At 36.2% G+C, this 26,870-nt stretch overlaps 3 protein-coding genes across 4 annotated transcripts; all 3 read left to right on the top strand.

Moving 5' to 3' along the window:
• The first annotated feature begins 182 nt into the window (after positions 1 to 182).
• rhbdl2 (rhomboid, veinlet-like 2 (Drosophila)) lies at positions 183 to 5,563 on the top strand. Its single transcript, XM_058746003.1, is given in 9 exon segments — positions 183 to 779; positions 1,257 to 1,477; positions 2,330 to 2,478; positions 2,761 to 2,873; positions 3,428 to 3,528; positions 3,631 to 3,691; positions 3,841 to 3,902; positions 5,292 to 5,418; positions 5,421 to 5,563. Coding segments are annotated over 8 exon segments (885 nt in total). The 5' UTR covers positions 183 to 779; positions 1,257 to 1,258; the 3' UTR covers positions 5,474 to 5,563.
• An 875-nt stretch (positions 5,564 to 6,438) lies between these two features.
• On the top strand, positions 6,439 to 14,786 carry gja9a (gap junction protein alpha 9a). Its single transcript, XM_058746002.1, has 2 exons — positions 6,439 to 6,555; positions 12,389 to 14,786. Exon 2 carries the CDS (start codon positions 12,411 to 12,413, stop codon positions 13,905 to 13,907), a length of 1,497 nt encoding a protein of 498 aa, XP_058601985.1. The 5' UTR covers positions 6,439 to 6,555; positions 12,389 to 12,410; the 3' UTR covers positions 13,908 to 14,786.
• Positions 14,787 to 16,385: 1,599 nt separating this feature from the next.
• rragca (Ras-related GTP binding Ca) lies at positions 16,386 to 24,585 on the top strand. 2 transcript variants are annotated; one of them, XM_058746001.1, is made up of 8 exons: positions 16,386 to 16,510; positions 16,594 to 16,793; positions 18,073 to 18,276; positions 19,110 to 19,309; positions 21,113 to 21,227; positions 21,516 to 21,658; positions 22,803 to 22,951; positions 23,038 to 24,585. In XM_058746001.1, exons 2-8 carry the CDS (start codon positions 16,614 to 16,616, stop codon positions 23,187 to 23,189), a joined length of 1,143 nt encoding a protein of 380 aa, XP_058601984.1. In that variant the 5' UTR covers positions 16,386 to 16,510; positions 16,594 to 16,613; the 3' UTR covers positions 23,190 to 24,585. The 2 variants fall into 2 exon arrangements, with proteins under 2 accessions (XP_058601984.1, XP_058601983.1); XM_058746000.1 differs by having other exon boundaries at positions 16,443 to 16,793.
• The last annotated feature ends 2,285 nt before the right edge of the window (positions 24,586 to 26,870 follow it).

Here is a 26,870-nt window from a genome sequence, read left to right as displayed (position 1 = left end):
TGTATTTAATTTTTTTCCCCTCTACGAACACAAAGGAAATTTCAAAGAATATATTGTTTGGCAAAAAACAAATCTCCAAGTTATTTTTAACTGAATTAATTCTCTTGTGCATATAGGAGAGATTAGTTAATAAATTAAGAGTAACTTTATACATGTTTGGAAATGCACAAGTAAGCAAAACAATATTTTTGTCTGAATTATCTAAGAAACTTGAATATTAACTGTATTGGTAATGGCGGCCTCTACTGGTTATAAAGAGTTCCACCATTCTTTAAATGGGTTTAAGCTGCATCTTGTCTTTTTTAAACACTGTACTTGGTACAGTCTTTTTATTGATGGTTTGTGGTTGGAATGTATCGGTTTTATCGTGAAGTTTCGTTTGGAAGAAGTGCTTAAAATGGATGAATAATTATGGCGTCACGTGACTTCAGGTGTGGCGGTTTGAGGAAATACAGGTAGATACTCCACCGAACTTTGGCGGGTCATATTGCTTGTTTTAGTTCAACGATTCTGCAGCCCCTCCAGTTTGAAACAACAGGAAGGAAGACTGGAACCGGAAAAGCTGGATGAAGCCTGTAATTAACGTTCAGGGAGAGCGTCTTTAAGTCCGTAGTGGTCAAACGACTCTTTCAATCTTTTATTTCATGGATATTTTTAATATTTTTATTTCGTTAATATTATTTTTGAAACCTACAACATTAATGAGAACTGATCTGCGCGCGCCCTCAGAAATCTCCTGTAAATTACTCGCGTGAGAGGTGGTGGATCAGAAGAAAGGGGTAAGTTATATATTCAAAACAGTTTCGGTAATAAAAACACTAAATTTATATCCGTTTAATAACTTCTAAACATTTATAGAAAGCACGTGTTTTGTAGACTACAACATTTTAAAAACCTCGTTCATTTCGACTTACAAAAATCAAACTATTGGTAGCCTATATTAATCATTCTTCCATGAGGATAATTTTTCATGAAATTGTTTCTAAAATGAAACTCGTATAGCCTGTAGCTCGTAAATTATTCCATACAGGATGAGTTTATTTATGCAGGAAGAGCCAACAGCTCCGGAAGAGAGGGAAACAAAAAGCTGAAATCCAAATACTTTGGACTACACTTTAGTTTTCTTTTAAGTGTGTATTCGTTTTGCTAATTGTCAAGAATATCAATAACTTTTATATCAATAATTTTAAAAAACTGTCATTTCTCCATCGATTCTCCATGAATGTAGAACGACCTTTTTGATTTGCATTTTTAAGAAATGGGCGATAATGACATCGAAGAGCAAGACACTTTTGGCGTGCGGAGCGATGAAGAAGGTGATAATCGAGGAAATCCCAAGAGAAGAGGTCGGAGGGTCGAGAAGTTTCAGAAGAATGTTTCTAGATGGATGCTTCCCGAGGAGTTGCGGGAGACGTATCTGGAGCGAGCGAACTGCTGTCCGCCGCCAATCTTCATCATCCTCATCAGTTTAGCGGAGGTACGATCAAATGTTTGCTGCAAAACATCAACCTTTGCACCAGTGGAATTTGATCTCTCTGGGTATCTGATCAATTGAGCTGTTTCTACTGTCACCACCATTACTGTTTTTAAGCCTCAACAGCTTAAACCAGTCAAAGTTTGCTGGTCTTAGCTGATTGAAGATGGTCTCCAATCTTATCTGCAGCTGGTTTATCTAATTTCTTAGTCGAACAAGCTGAAAACCCCTTAAAACCAGTATAGAGATCAGACTTCCAAGCAAGATACTGTAAGGCTGGCAAACAATTTTAGACTGGTTTAAGCTTCTTTTTTTTGTTCAAAAGGGTAATGTATAAATGTTGTAATACGCACAATGTAATAATATGAATGTTTGTTCATTGTAAAAACTGTTTGCAGCAGGCAGTACATTTCCATAATTTGTGAATGTTTTCATTGGGATGCCTCACTATGAAAGAACTGAGATTCTTTTGAGCTTAGCTTTCCACTTTTCCGTTCCTGTTTGGCAAGTCTTAGCCACAGTGTTTAAAAAGCTGGAGTCATCCTTGTTTCCATGGACATTCCTCAAAATAGACCTCTACTGATGATCAGTGTCTTGAAAATGAAGAAACTTATGAGACCTTCCTTTTTTTTTTTTTCTTTAACAGAAATCATATTTGTTACACTTTACAAAGCATTAATTTTACTTATTATCTACTAACAAGATGCACTTGAATATAAGTTAAACACTGCTGAGCCAGCTGCTACAGTAGAAACGAATGACTTTTGAGATGTTGACACAGGTTTTGGACAGTGCTTTGTGGCAACTGGAATAATGAAGTCACAATCTTGTCCTGTGTCTATTTTCAATCGACAGTTGGGAGTGTTTATCTACTATGCAGTATGGAAGCCTCAAAAGCAGTGGGTAACTCTGGGAGCAGGGATCTGGGAGAGTCCTCTTACCTATAAGCCTGAACAGCGTGAGCAGGCTTGGCGGTTTCTATCCTATATGTTTGTACATGCCGGGTAAGTTTGCTGCCTTTCTTCAGTTCTATTTTATAATGACTCTCTATTTTGAGACAATTATGGTTGTACATAAAAGTGCTCAATAAAAAAAACAACTATTTATTTAGCCCCTTGCAGTTCTGAAAGAATGAATAAAATCATAAAACTTTCCTTTCAGTGACATAATTAAACTCATGTTACACTGTAGAACGACAAATCAACTGATTACTGGATCTGACATCCAAGTCAGTTCCTTATTGGTAACTTTTTAATATATCTGTCTGACCATCTTTCTTGGTTTAGTGTGGAGCATATCTTGGGAAACCTGATAATGCAGCTTTTTCTGGGCATTCCTCTGGAGCTGGTGCATAAGGGCTTTGAAGTTGGCATGGTCTATATGGCTGGGGTCCTTGCAGGTGGGTTTGTGAATTTTGGTAGTTTACATTGGGAATAGGATACAGTAAACAACCAGAGTTCACTATATAGGATATGGTATATAATATCACATTAAAAAGTAATTATATATATATATATATATATATATATATATGTATGTGTATTTTTGAACAAATAAGTGCAGCATTGGGTGCTGGTATATACCACCCAATGCTGCACTTATTTGTTCAAAAATACAATTGTAATACTGTAACATATTATTAAATTTTTCAGTTTAAAATTTATTTAAATAAAGTTTATTCCTTTGGTTTTCAGTGTCACATGGTCCTTCAGAAATCATTCTAATATTTGATGCTCATCAATGTTGCAAACAGTATTTCAATAATTCAGGATTCTTTCATGTATAGGAAGTTCATAGCATTTATTTAAAAAATAGATATCTTTTAGAAACTTTTGATGTCTTAACTGTCACGTCTGATTTATATATTATATATTTGGCTTCATTCATTTCAGTCTTTAGCTCGGGCTTCTCTTCATATTCTCATGGAATGTGTATGTATGAATCCTTTTTTAGGTTCTCTCGCCAGCTCCATCTTTGATCCTTACAGTGCTCTTGTGGGCGCTTCGGGTGGTGTTTATGCCCTCATGGGAGGTTATTTCATGAATGCTGTGGTGGTGAGTAGATTTCTAGTAATATTTGATGGGATATCATTTTTAAAAAAGGCAATTCTTATAATATACTCAAGTACCAAATAAAACGTTTTCTTTTTCTTCTAGAATTTCAGGGAGATGATGCCACTTCTGGGAGTGTTTCGCATCTTAGTAATTGTTCTGATTGGTGCGCCCATTTCCAGTTTCCACTTTCAAATCATGACATCTGACATCTTTTTTTTGTTATCCACTATTAATATTTGGAAAAACTAAACACTGTATCCAGACCTATTTACTGGCAAATAAAATTGTATTTTTTTTTTTCTTTTTCTTCAGTTGGAACAGATGTTGGATTTGCTATTTATAGAAGGTTCATTACCCAGGAGGTTGGCATGAAGGTGAGATGACTTTGAGACCATATATTGAACAGGCATTTACAGGTGCTGGTCATATAATTAGAATATCATCAAAAAGTTGATTTATTTCACTAATTCCATTCAAAAAGTGAAACTTGTATATTATATTCATTCATTACACACAGACTGATATATTTCAAATGTTTATTTCTTTTAATTTTGATGAAAGTCAAAAATCAGTATCTCAAAATATTAGAATATTTACATTTGAGTTTGAATAAATGACCATCCCTACAGTATCAATTCTGGGTATCTCTTGTTCTTTGAAACCACAATAATGGGGAAGACTGCTGACTTGGCAATGATCCAGAAGACGAACATTGACGCCCTCCACAAAGAGGGTAAATCACAGAAGGTCATTACTGAAAGGTGTGGCTGTTTACAGAGTGCTGTATCAAAGCATATTAAATGCAAAGTTGACTTGAAGGAAGAATTTGGGTAGGAAAAGGTGCACAAGCAACAGGGATGACCGCAAGCTTGAGAATACAGTCAAGCAAAGCCGATTCAAACACTTGGGAGAGCTTCACAAGGAGAGAACTGAAGCTGGAGTCAGTGCATCAAGAGTCACCACGCTCAGGCGTCTTCAGGAAAAGGGCTACCAAGCCACTTCTGAACCAGAGACAACGTCAGAAGCATCTTAACTGGGCTGTGGAGAAAAGAACTGGACTGTTGCTCAGTGGTCCAAAGTCCTCTTTTCAGATGAAAGTAAATTTTACATTTCATTTGGAAATCAAGGTCCCAGAGTCTGAAGGAAGAGTGGAGGCACAGAATCCATGTTGCTTGAAGTCCAGTGTGAAGTTTCCACAGTCAGTGATGATTTGGGCTGCCATGTCATCTGCTGGTGTTGGTCCACTGTGTTTTCTGAAGTCCACTGTCAACGCAGCCATCTACCAGGAAATTTTAGAGCACTTCATGCTTCCTTCTGCTGACAAGCTTTATGGAGATGCTGATTTCATTTTCCAGCAGGACTTGGCACCTGCCCACACTGCCAAAGGTACCAAAAGCTGGTTCAATGACCATAGTGTTACTGTGCTTGATTGGCCAGCAAACTCGCCTGACCTGAACCCCATAAAGAATCTATGGGGTATTGTCAAGAGGAAGATGAGAGACACCAGACCCAACAATGCAGTTGAGCTGAAGGCCACTATCAGAGCAACCTGGGCTCTCATAACACCTGAGTAGTGCCACAGACTGATCGACTCCACTCCATTAGTGAAATAAATCAACTTTTTGATGATATTCTAATTATATGACCAGCACCTGTATACCTGTATACCTAGCTACCATACTCAACAAGAATTCTGTTGACCAAGATATCTTTTATCTTGTTAATATACTAGAAGGGTCCTTCATACTTGGCTTTTTTGTTAGGTTTCTTTCGTGGCCCATATTGCCGGTGGGGTTGCAGGCATGACCATTGGTTATGTGTTTTTCACCAACTACAATAAGGAGCTCCTGAAGGACCCACGCTTCTGGTTGTGCATTGTAGGATACATCGCCGCCTTCTTTTTGCTGTCATTTTCAACATCTTCTTGTCCCCAGCACCTGCTTGAGGAGGATGTGTATGTTGAAGTCATGCATCTGTTTACAACGGACAATCATATCTTTTTAAAAGGAGCAGGTCTCAGGTCATGAAAATCCTTTTGGTTTTTTCTAATACACTACATGCATATCTAAATTAAATAAATGTAATTTTCACACAGACTTGTAAAATTTTGTAATTCATATCCAAATATTTTTTTGGTTTTGCTTAAACACTTTCTCAGATAATGTTGTTTCTCAGGAACAAAGTTACAAATTTTAGTGTGTGTATATATATTTATTTATTTGGTGGGATCATTTATTTTATATTCACAAAATTGAGCCTTTTTCAGGCTTGTCTACAAATTGCCATCATGACTAAACAGCTACATTTATTTGAACTTAATTGATTTGTAGGGAGCTAAAATGAGCGTTGTGGTTTAAAAGCAAATACTTTCCATGTAGTTTTTATTATTATTGTTTTATAAAACTCAATTTGCTTTATTTTCTTTATTGAAATTTCAAATGTATTTCTATAATTTTTTTAGACTTCATGTCACAATAATACCAGTAGAGGGCAACACTGATCAGCATGTAGTCAGACCTCAACCTGAGGTGGCACCAACTTGGTTTTATTGTAGTATTACATAAGTTATAGACCAGTAACCAATAGGAAGTTGTGTCAAATCAACACAAATGTTATGCATTTGCAGTTACCTTGGATGTTTTTTCTCGATTATCAATTCAGTAAGATTTAGAAATGTTTTAGGTTGGGAATTTGGTAGCAACTTGGAGAATCTTGTCATTTTTAAAATGATTGTACAAACATTTTAAAACCAATGTGTCCATATGGGTCGATTTCATTTATCAATAGCATTTATGTGTTTTACAAGTAGTTGAAGATATATGAACTTGTTTATAAATTTGGGTGTGAAGTAAATGCTGTGCAATGTTAAACAAAGTTGAAGTGAGTTTACATTGGAAAGCATCCCACAACAATTGCTGTCCTCTGTTCCTCTGTTCTAATTAGCTGATGGTAGTTCTCCAAAACAGATCATTGACTGCTGGCCGATATGGATACAGTGTTCTTGCCAGTCTAAACAGAACATTCCAGGTATTTTCAGTTCACGAAAAATCAATTTGAACTGTTTTTATTACAAATATGTGAGCTACTATGATAATTATGGCACTTCAGTGTTAACTGATGTCCTTCGTAATTATACAGTGTGTCTGCTGCGGGGAAAGCTTGTTAAAATGACTTACAAACCCCTATTTAGTTTGTTCTTCTTAATTTAACAAACAAACTCCAGCCATATGGCACAAAATAGTTCACTGATCGTTAAATCATAAAGTGATCTTATAATATACTAATGCTAGTCCTGACCCTTGCTGCACAATAAACTAAATAGCTGTGTGATATTAAGTATTCAGTGCATGTCTCTGAAAATTACAGAAATAGCCCACACTTGCTGTGACCTGTAAGTCCTCAAAGGTCATTTAAGGATGAGAAGAGGGGCTTTTGCTATGAGACTGATTTTCCACTTTACTGACCAATCACATCAGTTAGGCAAATATATGACTGTAGCAGAACTTTCCAGTACAAACCAGAATTTGGGTTGTGAATCAAATCAATGTGTGAGGCTCCCACCCCTGGAATAATATGCATTAATCTAATTCTGGGCTATTTTTAGAGCTTAATTGACTATGTCTGGGACTGTGTTCTCAACTAAATGTTCATCAAATGTTCAGTTCTTTACCCCGAGTAACAGAAATGTGATCAGTCACCACCATCACCACATTCCCACAACCAGATACTTTGTTCCAATCTATTCTTAGATGAAGAAATACATATACAAAATCTACACTATCTTAGAAAGGATGCATTCAATTAATCAAAAGCGATAGGAAAGACTATCAGTTATTTTTTTTTTTTTTGTGAGACTACAGTTTTACAAACAAATAAATGTTCTTCTTTTAAACTTTCTATTTATCAAAATAAAAATCCCACAAAAATATAGCAGCACAGCTGTTTTCATCTCTGATAAAGTTTTGCCATCACAGCAATAAATTACATTTAATTGGTTTTAAATAGAATAATTTAATGTAAAATAATTTAATTATATACATTAATCACTATAAAATATGAATTTAATATTTTAATAACTTAAAATAATTTAACAACATAAAATATATAATATAAATAACAGTTTTTAAAATTGTAATACTTTCCTAATATTACTGTTTTTACAGTATTTCTAATCAAATGCAGCCTTGGGTGAGCATAAGAGACTTCTTTCAAAATCATAATTTTTAAAAAAAAAGATCTTACAAACCTCAACCCTTTGAAAGGTATTGTATATTTAGCTTTTGTGCAAAATGGTCATTTTGTTCTCACTGACCCCATCTACAATGGATGTGTTGACATGATATAAAAATGGTATACGTATATACAGGTGCATCACAAAAAATTTGAATATTGTGAAAAAGTTCATACTTATTTCAAAAAGTGAAACTTATATTCTAGATTCATTACATGTAAAGTAAAACATTTCGAAAGTTTTTTTGTTTGTTTTCATTTGAATGATTCAGTCAAAAATCCAGTATCTCAAAATATTAGAATATTTCCCAAGATCAATCAAAAAAAAAAGGATTTGCAAAACAGAAACGTTCAAGTTCTTTAAAGTATGTTCATTTATGCGCTCAATACGTGGTCAGGGCACACACAGTATTATCATGGTCAACAACAAGTCCTGCTGGAAAAGGAAATCAGCATCTCCATAAAGTTTGTCAGCAGATGGAAGCATAAAGTGCTCCAAAAACTCCTGGTAGACGGCTGCATTGACTTTGGACTTGATTAACCACAATGGACCAACACCAGCAGACGTCACGGCACCCAAATCATCTCTGACTTCAGAAACTTCACACTGGACTTCAAGCAGCTTGGATTGTGTGCCTCTCCAGTCTTCCTCCAGACTCCAGACCTTGATTTCCAAATGAAATGCATAAATTTACTTTTATCTGAAAAGAGGACTTTGGACCACTGAGCAACAGTCCAGTTCTTTTTCTCCTTAGCCCAGGTAAGATGATTCTGATGTTGTTTTTGTTTCAGAAGTGGCTTGGTAGTAGCCCTTTTCCTGAAGACGTCTGAGCGTGGTGACTCTTGATGCACTGACTCCAGCTTCAGTCCACTGCTTGTGAAGCTCTCTCAAGTGTTTGAATCAGCTTTGCTTCACAGTATTCTCAAGCTTGTGGTCATCCCTGTGTCTTGTGCACCTTTTCCTACCCAAATTCTTCCTTCCAGTCAACTTTGCATTTAATATGCTTTGATACAGCACTCTGTGAACAGCCACCCCTTTCAGTAATGACCTTCTGTGACTTACCCTCTTTGTGGAGGGTGTCAACGATTGTCTTCTGGACCGTTGCCAAGTCAGCAGTCTTGCCCATTATTGTGGTTTCAAAGAACAAGATATGGAATTTATACTGTAGGGATGGTCATTTAATGAAACACAAATGTAAATATTCTAATATTTTGAGATACTGGCTTTTTGGCTTTCATGAGCTGTAAGCTCTAATCATCAAAGTTAAAACAAAAAAAACTTTTGATATGTTTTACTTTATATGTAATGAATCTAAAATATATGAAAGTTTCACTTTTTGAAATAAGTAAAAAAAAAAAAAACGTTTTCACAATATTCAAATTTTTTGATATGCACCTGTAAATATTAAATTGAGCTCAGATTTAGGTTATTAGAAAAACTGCTTGAAACAAAATTGACTTCCAAAATTAATTTAGGTTGAGGAGCAGGCTAGAATGGTGTTTAAATATATAAAATGTTCTTTTTTATTATTAATATTTCCATGGAATAGTTAAATTCTCATCAGGGATAAAATGCATTCAAGCCGACCTGAAATATGCTTCTTCTTTTCTTTTTTAAAAAAAATACCGGTAACACTTTACAATAAGGTGTCATTTGTTAACATTAGTTAATGTATTAACTAATATGAACAAACAATGAACTACATTTATTACACTATTTATTAGTCTTTGTTAATGTTAGTTAATAAAAATAGAGTTGTTCATTGTTTGTTCATGTTAGTTCACAGTGCATTAATTAATGTTAACTAACACAACTCGTGATTTTAATAATGCATTACTAACATTAATAAATGCTGTGGAAGTATTGTTCATTCTTAGTTCATGTTAACAAATGTAGTTGACTAATGCGAACTAATGAACCTTATTGTAAAGTGTTACCAAAATACCAAAGGTTAAATTTAGTTACTCATTAAAGTAATGTCTAGTCTGAATCATGTTGTGTAATGAAGAGGCTCACTCACTACATTAATTAGGGCTTTCCTGATATGCTCCTAAATAGATGTCGCAGGCCTCGGATGAAACCAACAGCATAGTTAGTGAGCGTAATGGGGTTGCACCATTGATTTCTGTTAAATGGAATAAAATATCACCACAACTAGCAGAGACAACTTAATTACATTGGGCTGGACTCAGCAGAGTATGAAATCGGACATGACCGATTGATTGCTTCCCAAAGTATTGACTACTAAAAGTAGTGCCAACATGTGGCCAAATGCCATTAGAAAGCGTTGCGCTTAGCTGTGAACACTTTCATGAAAAAGAATAAACAATCACTCTTGGCCTTTTGCTGTTTTATTCGATATTACACGAATAAAACAAGTCATTGTTTTGGTTATATGTGCTTAAAAGAACCAACAGGCCTTCAATTCTATGTACAAAACGTGCACTCTCACACTTGGGCTATTTTTTGCAATTCAGCAGAAAAATCATTCCGTAACGGGTGTTAACTAGCAATCAAACATGCAAGACTGATTAAGAGGGGTTGCATAAGAGCATGAAGTGGCCACCAAGTGTAACCGAGCCTTAAATTCATACAGAAGGGGGCTTAATAATTCCACAATGTTTTATTTACGCATGGCGAGCTGGCAAGCTGAATCAATATAGTGTTCCCTTCATCATATTTATAGTGGAGTACTGGTTATTGACGCACTGACATACAGAAGCAGTGTGCTTGCCAACAGACCCCTCGGAAACCCTCTTTTGGTGCCAAGAGAGAGGAAAGAAGGGGTCACAAAAGTTCAGGTGATGTGCTGCGTCAGATGTGCAGGTCACCAACGATTTTTTTATGTTTTGGCGGCCTCGTCGCGCTTGTATGACCCGCGGGGATCTAAAGCACCGGCAGTCTGTCCATACTGCTGTAAGGTAAATGGCATTGGCTGTGCATTGATTTCTCCTGCATGACTATAAGTTGGCAGCAAGAAGACCTGCTTGTTTTGTGTTTAGTTGAGACCTTTACCGATGATCAGGATGGCATGAGTGTTATTGCACTTAATGTGTAGGCGCTGGAGTAGGTTTTGAGTTACCATGAAGATTTACTTCATTTTCTCCTTATTTGTTTAAGGTATGTTGGTGTTTTACAGTTTATTTATCTATGTTTATTTTTAACAATAGCTGTTTAAAGACCAATAGGATGCTTAAAGACCATTAACACAGCATTACACTGACAGATTGCATTTTGTTGCACTGCATGTTTTGTAAATTATTTAATAAGTTTTAGTAATTAAGCAGTTAAGCCTGCTTTATTTATACCTGGTTTTACCCAATATATATTTTTCCTTGGATCAACTTTTTTTTTTTGTTTACAATATTTAAAAACATTTAAATATTTGAACATTTTTTAAAATTCTAATTTGATCTGAATTGGCTATTCCATACATTTGGGACTTTGTGATCTTGCATCAGTAGTTTTAGTCCAGCAATCAATTTTTATTTTATAAATCTTTATTTTATTTCTTACTAATTTTGAAAAAGATTTATAATAATTTATATATTGATATTAGTGCTGTCAAACGATTAATCGCATCCAAAATGAAAGTTTTTGTTTACATAGTATATGTATGTGTACTGTGTATATTTATTATGCATATATAAATACACACACATGCATGTATATATTTCAGAAAAAAATGTTGTTTATATATTAAATATATTTATTTATAATGTAAATATTTTCAAAATACATACTGTATGTGTGTGTGTTTATATATACATAATAAATATACACAGAACACACACATATATTATGCAAACAGAAACTTTTATTTTGTATGCGATAAATCGTGATTTATATATATGCATTTGTCTAAAATGTTCTTAGTGTCTCTGGGAAAATGTTGATTTAAAATAAAAGTGACTGTAAATGATAAAAGTGATATATTCTCTACAATCAATTAATAGTCTGGTACTCAATTTTATTTTATTTTAATGCATTTTAATATTCAAATGCAACCACTAGTCCATTTTATTCTTTTGACATAATTTTTTCTTTTTGGAGGTCATTCAAAATTTTTATTCTTTTCAGATATAACTGAAAGACAAATACAAAATTGAGAAGAAGAAACAGGGGCAAACAAAGAAATATCTAGCAAAAACATCTGAAGGGACATTCAATTAGATTGCATATGGTGACACAATGTTATCAACTGGTATTACAAACATATTTCTATTTCAAGGTTTAATATAATCTGTAGCAGGGCAATGAGGAATCAGGTATTTAAGTATAATGAGAATGGGGACCAAAATTTGGTTGAAGGTTTCAGTTTTGGATCTTACAGATTTTATTTTTGCATATTGCAGTGTGTTATTAGCAGATTAGGTTTATTGAAAGCTTTGATTTGTCTTTCTAGTTGAGTAAAATTATTCTATTTTGTTTTAGTCAGTGCAATGAGTTTTTTGCTGTTTGGATATAGCACGTGTAGTCAAGTCTCTAAGTAACGGTACGTTTAGGATATACTGGGATGTCAAGACCAAGGATCCTCTGATAGCCTACTCAAAAATGATCATGCTGAACATATTGACTGAGCCCCACAGTGCATTTTCATGATTCTTGCTTCCCGTTTCCTCTTTGCAGACACAAAAATGCCAGCGTAAAGATGGGAGACTGGAACTTTCTTGGTGGGATTCTAGAGGAGGTGCATATCCACTCCACCATGGTGGGGAAGATCTGGCTGACCATCCTCTTCATCTTCCGCATGCTGGTGCTTGGGGTGGCGGCGGAGGATGTGTGGAACGACGAACAGGCTGACTTCATCTGCAACACCGAGCAGCCTGGTTGCCGCAACGTGTGCTATGACAAAGCCTTCCCCATCTCCCTCATCCGTTACTGGGTGCTGCAGGTCATTTTTGTTTCTTCACCCTCGCTGGTGTACATGGGCCATGCTCTCTACCGCCTCCGAGCCCTCGAAAAAGAACGGCAGCGCAAAAAATTGGCACTGAGACGTGAACACGAGGCCGTGGACGTAGAGATGGCCGAAGTGCGACGCAAAATAGAACGTGAGCTTCGGCAGATCGACCAGGGGAAGCTAAACAAAGCTCCCTTGAGGGGGTCTCTTCTGCGCACCTACGTGGCTCACATAGTTACCCGTTCGGCCGTAGAGGTGGGTTTCATGACCGGACAATATGTTCTGTATGGGTTTCAACTAAATCCGCTCTACAAATGTGAGCGGGAGCCCTGTCCGAACGCGGTGGATTGCTTTGTATCTAGACCCACTGAGAAAAGCGTCTTCATGGTGTTCATGCAATGCATAGCTGCCATCTCATTGTTTCTCAACATCCTGGAGATCATGCACTTGGGCTACAAGAAGCTCAAAAAGGTCATCTTGAACTACTACCCACAGCTGAGAGACGATCTCGATGACAGCTACTATCCAAACAAGCTGAAGAAAGATTCTGTGGTGCATCAGACATGCACTGGCACCTCCACTGGCCGCAAGGCCACCATTGCTTCAGCACCCAGTGGATATAACCTTCTTCTTGATAGACCACCTGATGGAACCGCCTACCCTCCTTTGATCAACCCATCCTCTGCTTTCTTGCCCGTTCAGAGTGATATGCAAACCAAAGACTGTTCTGATGCACCAAAATACTCGCAGAACAGTCCCACAGAGCACAACAGCAATTCCAACAACACCAGCAGTGATACACGTTCACCACCTTGCAACTCCGTCACACCGCCAAAGCAAGATGAAGGGGAAGATTCTATCCACCCTCCACCTCTGTTCAAGAAAGGCCAGGAGTCTAAGACTTCAGACTCATCAAGCCACCCCAGGGAATCTTCTCACACATCATCCGGCGTGGGAAAGAAGCCATGGAAGGTCAGCGCACCCTGGAACTGCTCAACCGTCGTAGAAGGTAATGGCTCAGACACGGATTCCTTGGAAGGCGCTAAGGCCCGCTCTCCCTACGCCGCTGGGCGAGCTCGTACTTCATCCAGGTCTGATTCCAAAATGAGCAGGCCCACCTCTCCTGATTCAATAGAAGAATCCAGCTCTGAGTCACGGCATAGTCCACGAGCATCACCGAGCCATCGTGCCTCACTGGCCAGCAGTTCCAGTAGCAGACGAGCAGCTCCTACAGACCTACAGATATGAGAAAAACTCAATATGGGCATTCACTATTGATGGCAGCCATGTCATTCTTACAGTTACAGTATATTGATGGAAAATGACAGTAAAATGAACATCTACAGCAATCTCAGACTAAAGTTTTATATTCAAATCTATAAAGTTGTGGCACTCCTTAATGGATTGTTTACGCTGTCTTTTTACATACATATCAATTTAGCAATACAAACTGACAGTATATTTCATTTACAATAGTAGGATGACTACACTAGAGAGATTGTACGTTTGATTATGCATGCCTTGTTCTCACCTGGACTCTTTTTGAGTGCTTCCTGTATCAGAAGTCAAAATGATGTAATTTTAAAAAATAATTTCAAAACACATTGTGCTGTAATAGAGCAGCTGTAAAAATCTTCAAAAATATGATGTTGTGGAAAAAAATTGTTTTATGTGCATATGTCATATTAACAGATAATAAACTGGTCTGATTTACAATGCAATTAAACCAGATATCGAATCTTTATTTAAGTCTGCCTTTTCTAAACATATGGACAACCAGCATTTCTAAATTAGGAATCTAAGAAAGATTAAGCAAGTCGAATACATAAATTTTTCAAGCTGACTCATATTAATATTAGTATTATGATGAGAATTTACATATGCTTTGATCAGCAAAATGAAGCTGCTTTAATGGTAAAGTAGTTGCTACTGCTCGTACCAAAGTTGTAAGTACCAAAATATGCAACAGTTTCTTCCCACAGGCTTGAAATTAACTCATTACACCACAAAATTCAAATGTTATTACTTTTTGTATTATGTTTTTGTACTTTTTTGTATGTTGCCTGTTGCTGTTATTGTCAACTTCCATGTTATTGTCATCGCTTCATGTCATACTATGGCACTAAAGAAAGTATCTTTAGGAAACTATTCTTGCTCTTGTCTTACACTTGATTGTAAAGAGAAGAATCACAGAGAAGAAGGAAGCTGTTACCTCACATTAAAAGAGGACAGATAGAGTCATTTGAAAATTGTTCTTATTTTAACAACACAGTCCAGTGTATTAATAATACAGCTCAAAACCGGAATATTTTAAGTGCTCACAGCACCATCTACTGGACTAAAGCCTATAGATATATATTTTGAGTGCTCACACAAAAAATATACTTTATATTCTGACTTGAAATATTAGCAATTAAATGCTGCTCTAATTTGAATGTTAGGAACTGGTTATACTTCCTGGCTGTTTTAGAAAAAGAAAGCATGAATGAATAACAAAACAAACAAAACACAATCCATGTGTCATCCATACTACAAAACAGTTATTCAGATGAACCTGTTTTGTAAGACAGTTGTAGAAATCATTTCAAGAAATTTGAATTAAGATCTAATCCTTTATACTTTCTTTGGTGGAGTCCAAACCACAAAAAAATATCATCTTCCCAACATAATTAAATATATCTTTTAAATGTATATATATATATATATATATATTCAATTTAATTGACCTGTGCTGCTAAAAACGAATCTAAAGTGCGACAGTTTTGTAATCTGATTATTCAGTACAGTTGTGCATACTGTAGTAAAACTGAACAATAACAACATTGGCTTTATTCTGCCATGTGACACATTGGTCAGTCAATGTTGTTATTGTCTGAAGGCCTAACCTTTAATCAGCCTGTCGTTTAACTGGTACACATATGAGTTATATAGCCTATGGCATAATTTTCAAACAACAGACTATTTAAAGATTTTGAAGTCTAAAAATAGTCCAAATTAAATTACTGTCTCTGTGTCATATGAATATATCTATATGGTAAATAGATATAGCCAGAGCAAACAAATGACCAGATATGTTAATTACTGTTTACTCATCTGAAAGATTATGCCTGTTTTATGTCAAAAAATATATCATACCAGGCTACACGTACAACTACCATATTTGGCATCCATAATGTTAAAATGGTATATGAACCAATGTATTAAATATAAAGTTAATAATAAATAATACATATAATTAAATCAATCAATCAATGTTATTGTTTGCAACTTTCTATTTGGTATTTGATGTTAAGAATTTTTACATCTTAGTTTTCCCACTAGTTACTTTAACTTATTTATTTATTTGTTTTTTCTTTCTTCTTTTTTTTTTTTTTTTAAAGAAAGGACATACAGTTTGTTTCATATCCAAAAACAAAATGTATGTGCCCACTTAGCTTGGAAAATGGGATTCCACTGATCTAAATAAATGACATCTCCATTATAGATCAGTGGATTAAAAGTACATTTATAAACGAACATTCATAAACAACACTTAACATTTACCAACAAATTTTTATCAGCATTTCAAGATAAGAAATACCGTTTCAGGTGAAAGGTCGGAAAAATCACCCATTCACACAAATCCGTTTGTCAGGTGACCATCAGGCACATGACTTGGAACGATCCACCCGCATTTCAATAGCCTAGTAGAGTGACACTTGATTTATCCAATAAGCGTACGAGTTACCCGGCAGCCATCCAATTACACTCGAGTGTCGTTCTTAAGTGGGCGTTTCATCGAGAAGCGAAACACAAGAGATTGAAGATTTAAAGGAGAATCCATAATAAGTTTGCTCTCATCTATTTATACGGTAACAAGGTTTTATGTTTGTTCGCTGAGCATTAATTTCGTGCTGGTTGGATTACTAATAACCGGCCGGGTTATATTTTAAAGGGGTTGGGGAGGGGGTTAACATGTCGATCCAGTACGAGGCACCGCTGGCGGACAGCTACGGGGTGGCGGACTCGTTTCCCAAAGACTTCGGATATGGAGAAGAAGAAGGAGACATTGAGGACAGTCCAACTCCTTCCGACAGCAAACCGAGAATCCTGCTGATGGGACTGAGGAGGAGCGGAAAGTCCTCTATCCAGAAGGTAGGAGGAAGAGATGATATTTAGACCGTCTAGTTTTTCCTCCCCTGCTGACTTCTTCTTAGCCCAGCGAGTTAGAACCGGGTCAGAGCCGCTCTGGGCTGCCTAGCTGTCACTGGGCACCGGCAAGATCACCACTCAGAGCCGTTACAGCCAACCTATTTCTTAAGCAGAGGTGGATTTGTGGAGTTGGATACATACAGGCCTAAATGCATCATACTCATTCAGTTGGCTAAGAAGGATATATGTAGCATAATACGTGCCATGTTAATGTTGTGATAACTCACCCGGCACGTGATTTCTTATTCATATATTCATCCTTCACCACACCCTCTCAACACAGATTATGTAAATTGACTAGAAGACACTTTTCTGACTTTTAGGAGTAGTTCATTCTTGAGGACCATCTACTGTCTTTGTGCATCTTATAAACATTCATTTCGTATAAAGAAACATTCATTTCGTATAAATTGTGCACACATCTTACACAATTTACACGAAATGAATGCCCTTTAAGTGCACCTCTCATTTAGGCTTTTGCTCCTGTTGGTTTACGAAATAAAGCAATTATAGATGCGCTAATTTAAAAACGCACACAAAGTCGTGAACATCGCTTTTCACATGTATAAAAATCCTGAACAAACACATGGAATGAAACTCTACACCGTCTACTAGAAAAAGCTGTTTTATTGTACATGGAGCGGGTCGCCCCCTCTTGGGAGCTGCCATGGTTATGTCACGTGACATACAGTATCATGTAATTGATTGAGATACTGCTACTGATAATAACAGTTTGTCTTATATAGCATTTTAATAAAAACATACTTATAAAAGTACCAAACATTATAACAATAAACACCATACAAACAATTACTGTGTCGGTACTCACGACTCTCCACAGTTTCCACGCCACCAGTTCATAAATGCTGCATCATCAAGCACTGGACATGAACACATGACAGTCATAACTACCGTACTGTGAAACACACAAATGCCGCAAGGAGAGAACTCATAAGCATGCATGGGGATAATAATACAAATTAATTCATGTACCACTTGATCACAAGGAAAAGTGTGTTTGCGGTTACCTGTGATTACCATGACCATATGATTTAAGAATGTAAAATTTGAATCCCCTGAGAATTAAGTCTTGCCACCAGTAAGCTCCTCAAAGTCCATGAAGCATGTGACGGGACCTTTAGTTTGATTTCACAACTGTCTGACTTTATTACTCTCCCATTGGAGGAATGCTTTAATGTACAAAATATCTTTGACTTATTAGGTGGTGTTTCATAAGATGTCCCCCAACGAGACCCTGTTTCTCGAGAGCACCAACAAGATCTATAAAGATGACATCTCCAGCAGCTCCTTTGTCAACTTCCAGATTTGGGACTTCCCTGGACAAGTGGACTTTTTTGATCCAACCTTTGATTACGAGATGATTTTCAGAGGAACTGGGGCCTTGATATTTGTCATCGATGCACAGGTGAAACAAGAAATTCAAAGCCTTGACACTAATTACTGTACACACCCAAACAACATTGTGATGTAGTTCTGTCAGTAATTCAAGATGGCTGGATTATTTTGTGAAATGTTATAATTACAAATCGTGGCTGGCTATGTTTTATTCATTGGTGGAATATGTAAAGTTTTAAGCAGATAAATCTGGGTTTCTCAGTATTTATGTTTGTTTGTTTGTTTATATGATATTTCAAAAAGAAAGTAACTATTAATCAATCAATAAATTTGTCATTGCAAAAGGAATTTTTTTTTTTTTTTTTTTTTACTTCCATGGTATGGAAAAAACACTTGGGAACACAATGGGCACGAGAAACTGTTAGTTTACCTACGTTTGTTCACCTTCACCTACTTGTTTACCTATGTTTGTTTACCTTCTCCTATTTTTTGGTGAACTATACCTTTAATGGTTCTAAATAGTTGGCTTATTTAAATCTTGGCATTGAGTCCAGACATTCTGGTTTCATTTAATTGAATGTTGTTTGTCATTGAGGCTTAGCTCATTGGATCACATTGGCTTAAGGTAAAAATAGGTACAAGATTGACTTTGTGTTTCTGCTGATATAGGAAAGTCCGTGCTGTTTTCTCTCAGCCCTTCAGTCTTCTAGCTGAAAGTTATTTTAAAGGATATGGTCAATTAGATCGCTGGTTTGCAAACTATTTTACTAGTGGAAGTCTCAACTACAGCAGTTTGAGATATCACACAAAAAGATGTTATTTTATCAAAACGAGCTGTTAAAGTTCTTCTGCTATTTGAAGAAACATTCTCATACCATCTTGCATTCTTCCTCTGTATCACAGGATGACTATGTGGAGGCCCTTGGTCGACTCCACCTAACAGTATCACGTGCCTACAGGGTCAACCCAGAGATCAACTTTGAAGTGTTTATCCATAAAGTAGACGGCCTGTCTGATGACCATAAGATTGAGACCCAGCGGGATATACACCAGAGGGCTAACGATGACCTGGCAGATGCCAGTTTAGAGAAACTACATCTCAGGTAAACATTTGCAGTTTTATTTCTAATGCGGTTTATTGATTGAAATACTTCTTGAACCATAATATTTGTGCGATCTGAGAAGATGGAACAGATATCCTACACTCTTATTAATGTTTTTTATTTGTGAATATGAGTGGACTCATTTCTGAAATCTGTTGATTTTTGTTTTTTTGGTTTGTCTATTTTACGCCACTAAAAACGGAGTAACTGTGTTAAGTCAGAGCTCTGGTGTTGACATAATAATGGATGTAATGGATTGATGTCGAAAAGCCGTTCTTTAAGGAAATGGTGATGTTAGCTTTTTTCATGAGCTGTTAAATCTCAGCGATTATAGGCATTTACAAAATTAATTTGGTTATGAGATTTTAAACAGAGTGCCACTTATGGCTGACTCCGATTACATGGTTTTTCTGTTGTCTTCACTAATGCTTTAGAATCTCCTCGTACTTTTTACCGAATGTGAAGATGAATCCGCATCTCTCAACTCTCTGATCTACTTAAGAGTGTCTGCTTAATGGTGCATTATCTGAAAATATTTGCATTTACATTAGGATTATTTGTCTGTATAATTCCAAATATGACATCTTCAATCACCTCAGTTAAAAAATAAAAAAAAATAAATAAATATATATATATATATATATATATATATATATATATATATATATATATATATATATATATATATATATATATATATATATATATATATATATATATATATATATATATATATATATAGGATGGAAGTGTGAAACATTTTAGCTGTCAGAAATGTTGAAAAGTGAAAAGCATAATTTTGCTTGCTGTTTAGGTTCTATAGTTTTTAGGAACCAATACTGGATTTACATACAGTCATATTAGGAAAGCAAGAAGCTTGTTTTCCTTCAGCTCTGTTCAGTACAGCAATATGAGTGTACAGTTCAAGGAGGCTTGAGTGGTTAGTGCCTCGGGAACAACAGATAAGGGTGAATTTCAAGAATACTTAGCATGTTCTGTATACTGTGCTCAACAGTGTCAGATTTCTCTGTGGTCTTAATAGCTAACACAACCCTGGTAATATGAATTGTTTTTAAGTAGGACAGAATAAAGCATGCTGCTGCCTCATTTAACCGTAGTATTATAATCCTCAAATGAATGTGAATATTAGAATTACTCACACTGCAGTTTCTCAGTTTTGTCACCTTTCATAAATGGCACCTCGTGTCATTTCTTACAAGTTGCTTATTAAATTTGTACATCAGACCACTGTAATTTTAGAGGATATTTTATTATGTTAAAGGTTGCTGTCCTACACTGCAGAGCCTTTATGCCACTTCTTTTCTGCCAGATTCTGGTGTCTTTTGTTTTGGTAACATTTCTGTTCATTTGGCAACAGATCTGTTTACACTGCAATGTTTTGTCTCCCAAATGTATAGTCCATAACACTATTTTCACATGAATGCCTTACTAAGAGGGGTATTTTGATCAAGAAGTGCATTTAACCGTTGTCAGAAGTGAATGTTCAGTCCTGAGAAATGTTTCTTTAGCTACCCTGCAATTGTTTAAACATGTGCAACAAGGTCTGATCTGTGCCAGATAATGGAGGAAAAAAAACTTAATTAATTCGCTGTGTAAATGTGGCCATAATGACACCAAAGGAACAAAACTAAGAAAAGCATTATGTGATGTTTGGACCACCGTGCTAATAACTGGTCAAATAAGAATTAGATGTATGAGCTGTATTTAATACCTTAGATATTTTGTACGACATTCTGTCTAATCGAATGCCTTTTTTTTTTTTTTTTTCCCTGTCCTCTACAGTTTCTATTTGACTAGTATATATGATCACTCCATCTTTGAGGCCTTCAGTAAAGTTGTCCAGAAGCTCATCCCTCAGCTTCCAACGCTGGAGAACCTTCTCAACATCTTTATATCTGTATGTGTCTCTACCTCAAGACTCCAACGCTTAATGGTTCATGCTGTCTTAATGATGGTTGCACCTTAATAAAGTTCCATTCCCTCTTTGGTCACTCCATTATTGTCATTATGAAGAATATATATAGTGTTGTTGTTGCTGCTGTGGTAGAAATGGCTTATTCACTTTCCATCTCCAATGCAGTCATGCTCATGCATGTTTTATTACCCTTTCAATGCTGTAAGATCCCATATCAGACCCTGCAGGGCATTATGCAACGTGTGCGTGTATGTGTTTCTCTGCTAATAGAATTCAGGGATTGAGAAGGCCTTCCTGTTTGACGTTGTCAGTAAGATTTACATCGCCACCGACAGTTCACCGGTGGACATGCAGTCCTATGAGCTTTGCTGCGACATGATCGATGTGGTCATCGACGTCTCCTGTATTTACGGGTGAGCCTTGTATATTATTTCTACTTGCATACTGGAGTACATGCACAATACGTACAAACACTATCTATCTATATCTATCTATCCAATGACTCAATTTCACTCACATCTTTTGCATTAGAGCGTTTTAAAACTTTTTATATTCCCCAAACTTGTAAAACCTACTAATATCCTTTATTTGTGGACATGTTTTTAAACTAAGGAAATGCGACACACCATATACATTTTACCTTATTTTTATCTGTCACAATGATAGAAAGCATTTTGAATGATCATTCAGTGATTTTAAATATCTGGATATGACAAAAGTTAGATCTTGAATGGCGTTAAAATTCCATTTTAATAATGCCCATAGGAGTGGGTGATAGTTACATGTATCTCAGAAGACAAAATAAATTAAATTTACCCTGATCTTCAAATGCAAAAAGTTTTTATGTAAACCTGTAACTATCTTCTGTAGCCTCTGAAAGGCAGTATACTACATTAAAAATATGATGTTTAGGCAAAATATGAAAAATGTACACATCTCCATTCTGTTCAAAAGAGGAACCCCCGGCTCTTAATGCATGGTTTTTCCTCCTGGAGCATCGGTGAGTGTTTGAACCTTCTGTTATAGTTGCATATGAGTCCCTCAGTTGTCCTCAATGTGAAAAGATGGATCTCAAAATCATACAGTCATTGTTGGAAAGGGTTCAAATACACAAAAATGCTGGAAAACCAAAGAATTTTTGGCACCTGAAGGATTTTTCTGAAGAACAGCAGGCAGTTTAACTTCAGGACAAACAAGGGACTCATGAACAGCTATCACTAAACAAAAAAAAAACAATAAAAAAAAACCCAAAGCTGTGGATCATTCAGGTAACAACATAGTATTAAGAATCAAGTGGATGTAAACTTTTGAAAGGGGTCATTTTTATAAATTAAACTATTATTTTCTCTTGTGGACTGTATGTAAACATCTTTTATGTGAAATATCTTATTCAGGTCAGTACTAAACAATAACATGCATTTTGTTTGATCCCTCTTATTCTGGTCAAATAATTAACATTTTGCAGATTCTGAAAGGGGGATGTAAACTGTATTCCTAACGTCATTTTTAGTATGCTTTTTGTCAGTTCTGCATTCTGAGTATGTTTTGATCGCACAGATTAAAGGAGGATGGCAGTGGCAGTGCATATGATAAGGAGTCTATGGCCATCATCAAACTCAACAACACCACAGTGCTCTACCTAAAAGAGGTCACCAAGTTCCTCGCCCTGGTCTGCATCCTGAGAGAAGAGAGCTTTGAGCGCAAAGGTATACCACAGCAATAGTTAGGCTATATCGGTGCCTTTCATACTAACGGTTTTCGGTTATTTTTAATTCTCCTTTTTGTGCCACAGGATTAATAGACTACAATTTCCACTGTTTCCGGAAAGCCATTCATGAGGTGTTCGAGGTGGGCGTTTCTACCTCAAGGACAAGCAACCAGCCAGCTGGCACCCCTCTCATGAAGACTGTTGCCTTAAACGGAACCCCCAGGAGCACTGTGTAGAAAGATAGCGATAAAGACAATGAGGAAAAGTGTGGAGATGATGGGAAAAGGTAACAAGAGAGAGAGACTACAGGATGGGCCGCATTCTGAGTATGCCGACCATCATTACTGCTCCCAAACGCTTTATAAGCAAAAGAGTTTGAAAGTCACTAAAATAAACTTGCTGCAGTGGGCGGGGCAGAAATGTAACGTGGGTAAGCTGGCAAAGCTACAGATGGATGGAAGGGAAGAGGCACAAAAGAAGGTGGAACACTTTTTTTGTGACTAAAAGGCATTAACAAACTGTTCCTCCAGAAAAGACCGCAAATAAGTAACAGTGCAAGTCACTTAGGAAAAAAACAAAAGCACAGCAAGAAACCTCTCACCCTGTCAGGCCGTACCGCCTGACAATGAATGCTGTATGATATGCTGCTGGTCACTTAACACAGTAGCCAAGTTTAAACGCATACCCGGTTTACTCCTCAACACGTGAATGTGGCAGACTTCTGTGAAAAATTTGTGGTGCACAAAATTTGAGTGTACACTTCTGAAGCCTTATGTAGAGGAGGCCTGTCTGATGCAAGCCCCTAGTGCACACTTGGTCACCTAAACAGCCCATGTATTGTGAATGAAAGGTTAGTAAAGGGATTGAAATGTCATTTTGAATTTGTCTTGAGTGTGTGTGTGTGTGTGTGTGTGTGTGTACACATGTATGTGGAGAGGGTGGGTGGGTGCGTGGGTGTTGCATATGCATGGTTCAAGGCCCAGAGGTGTTGTGAAATCACACATGGGAGAGTGTTTGCAACTCTGAAGACTGAGAAAGAGCTGTACCGTTCCATTTGACCTCTGGGACACTGTGATTGCACTTACCTCAGAGGATGTCAGGGATCCTAACTAACAAAGTTCAAACTGCTATGCTGTACTGTTACCCTCCAGTTACATTATGGCGTCCTTGGCATGCAGCTCATGCAATCCGAGGACATTGTAGGATGAACTTTAATTACTTACATTCCGGTTCTGAGGTGCCGATGCAGTTTTGCTCAGATTTAAAACTCACTAATCTTTGCTTTCACTCTTCCAATCACCAATCAGCATGTTGTTTTTGATTCTGAAAAAATCCGCTGTAAACAGAAATTAATGATAACTTAAGTGACAGGACATTTGAATCAGTTAAAATCCATTCCAAGCATGTCTGTAGAGATGCTTCATATTGTCTTGCAATCAGCTCAGTCTTTTCTAATTTCATTTAATGTAAGCTAAATGAAATATGAAAAACACAAAACAACTGATCTTCAAGCTTGCTTGTGATTCTTGTTTCTCAGACTACATATACAGTAGAACACAAATTATGCTTGTCTTGCGTTTTGCCAAAGGTGTTATCATTCACAAGAAATAAAACATGTACACACACCTTAAAGAGTATTCATGTGCTGTCATTGATTGGTCCCACATTCAAGGCGGAAAAACCCTGCCTAATAGTACTTACATATTGGGACCTGTCATTTAAGAGATTTAGGACACTTGCTGAAAGGAAAAAAATCTTGTGTGCACAAATCTTCAAAGAACAGTTCCTTCAAAAATTAACATTGAAAAAAGGTTTCCTGTTGCTTCAAAAAAGGTAAGTATTGAGCTATAGAGCTCCATAAAGAGGAAAACACTATAGAAGTATCATAAAAATAGTCCATATGACACTTCTTATGTACTGATTTCATGAAGGGACGATGTTCGATTCATAATCGTTCTTTTGAACCAAATCTTTTCTAGTTCACACATTTGGTTTGAATGATTCTTTCACGAATCGGAATGATCCGGTTCTAGAGTTCAAGCCACTGCCTCTTGATCCAGTGACAGCCGTTGTGTGGAAGATTAATAATAAATAACAGCTTAAATAGACGTTTTGACACACACAGCTGCCAAATTGGGAATATAGCACACTACGTCTTCAACACTACTACTGCGCTACTTTTTTTCTGATATTTTGTATAGGCTAAGGCTACTATTTTGTCAGGTCTGGAGCATTTCGCAACATGAGGGTGAGTAGCCTATATGATGACTAAATCTTTGCTTGAACTATCCCTTTGGTACCATGCGCATGACTAAAACACTCCATCAATTATAGAGACTGATAAATCATATATATTATATCGTTTAGTTTTAAGTGAATTATTATAGAACATGTTCTAAAGAGATTTTTTTTATTTATTTTTATTTATTTATTTTTAACATTCCCACTTTTTGACAATTGGGGGCGCCAGAGTACTGCAATTAAATTGTTCCAACAAAAACACATGGGCTGAATTGTAAATATCATACTACCATATCACTACCATAACTTTATATGGTAGAAATTGCAATAGGCTACTATGCTGTACTGCTGCTGAGGTACTTTCCATTAATTTGAATGAGTTATACCTCAAATGAAACATCCTTTATGTTTTGTTTCCTTCATTTTTGGTCCTTATGAGAAAGTACTAAAAAGCCTCATTAAACAATATAGGCCAACAATGTAAATAGCAGTCTAATAATAATTTAGGTGATCTTTCTCTTTCTTTTCTGAATGTTGAAGCTTAATTCAGTTTTATGAGAAGCCTAACACTATTGGCTAAGGCACCATTACTCGAGCAGTCTTGTTAAATACAAGCTTGAATAACGCAGTAATATCACAAGAAGCCAATAAAAGCAGATACGCCTCGCAGCTACTGTCACGACTCATTACGAGACCCCCACATCTACGCAATTTACTGGCAATAAAACACTGACAGCATTTCTGTCCACTTCATTAAGCTTCTAATTTCTTGTAAAAATTGTGCATTAATTTTTTAAATGGCTACTGGCCTGGTGCACTGTACAATTTTTTATCAAAACAAGAAACTCATGCAACTTGTGAGTGAATAATTAAACAATTCTGGTTAATTAAAAGTCAGGTTTAGGTGTAAGGAATTTTTGTGCATCCAAAAAAAGTAGAAAGAAAGAAATGCATTTATAGGCAACAAGCATTAAGAGTAAGGCATGACTTGTTAATTTACAACGGTAGCCACAATTTCCCCCAAAGGCCAATTAGGCCTAAACACTTTACAGTTTATGATTTTATTAAAGCAATATCACACTTGTAATTGTTCTGAACTACTGCATATAAGCATAATAGCTTATTTAAGTTTAATTTACTTTTAATCTTAATATCTAGATTGGCTAATTAGGTCAGAAATTGTTACTTGTCTCTCTGTATATCTAATAATTTTGAATAATATTATAATGTATTAACTTTATACAGCTATGTTGTATGAAGTTACTACAATTTTTATTAATAGGGTACTGTAATACCATAATACATTAATATGGGTTGTTATCAAACATAAGAGGCCTTCAGAATTGATCAGATCTGTTTTTAAAATTATTTTTTATTCCAATGTTGTTAAAATTCCAAGTTATCAGTTGTTGCAGCAATGACAACTGTAGTAAGATGAAAACTATGGTTAGACTACCATTGTAAATTTTTTGTATATGCAGTTGTATTAGCCTACATTTTTCCATAAAACATATGTTTATAATATGACACATTAATATTCGCCAAAGAGAAATGTTAAGCAATAAATATTGTAAATAAAACTTGGCACTATAATAGTTTGCTTCAAAAGTACCATCATTTGGTAATGTCGTTTTCAGTCCACTAGATGTCGCCAATGTTCATGAATTTGACCCGAA

The sequence above is a fragment of the Onychostoma macrolepis genome, chromosome 16 (assembly GCF_012432095.1).
Source record: "Onychostoma macrolepis isolate SWU-2019 chromosome 16, ASM1243209v1, whole genome shotgun sequence".
NCBI lineage: Eukaryota > Metazoa > Chordata > Actinopteri > Cypriniformes > Cyprinidae > Onychostoma > Onychostoma macrolepis.
Note: the sequence above shows the minus strand (reverse complement) of the source record. Positions and strands in the feature narration are given on the sequence as shown.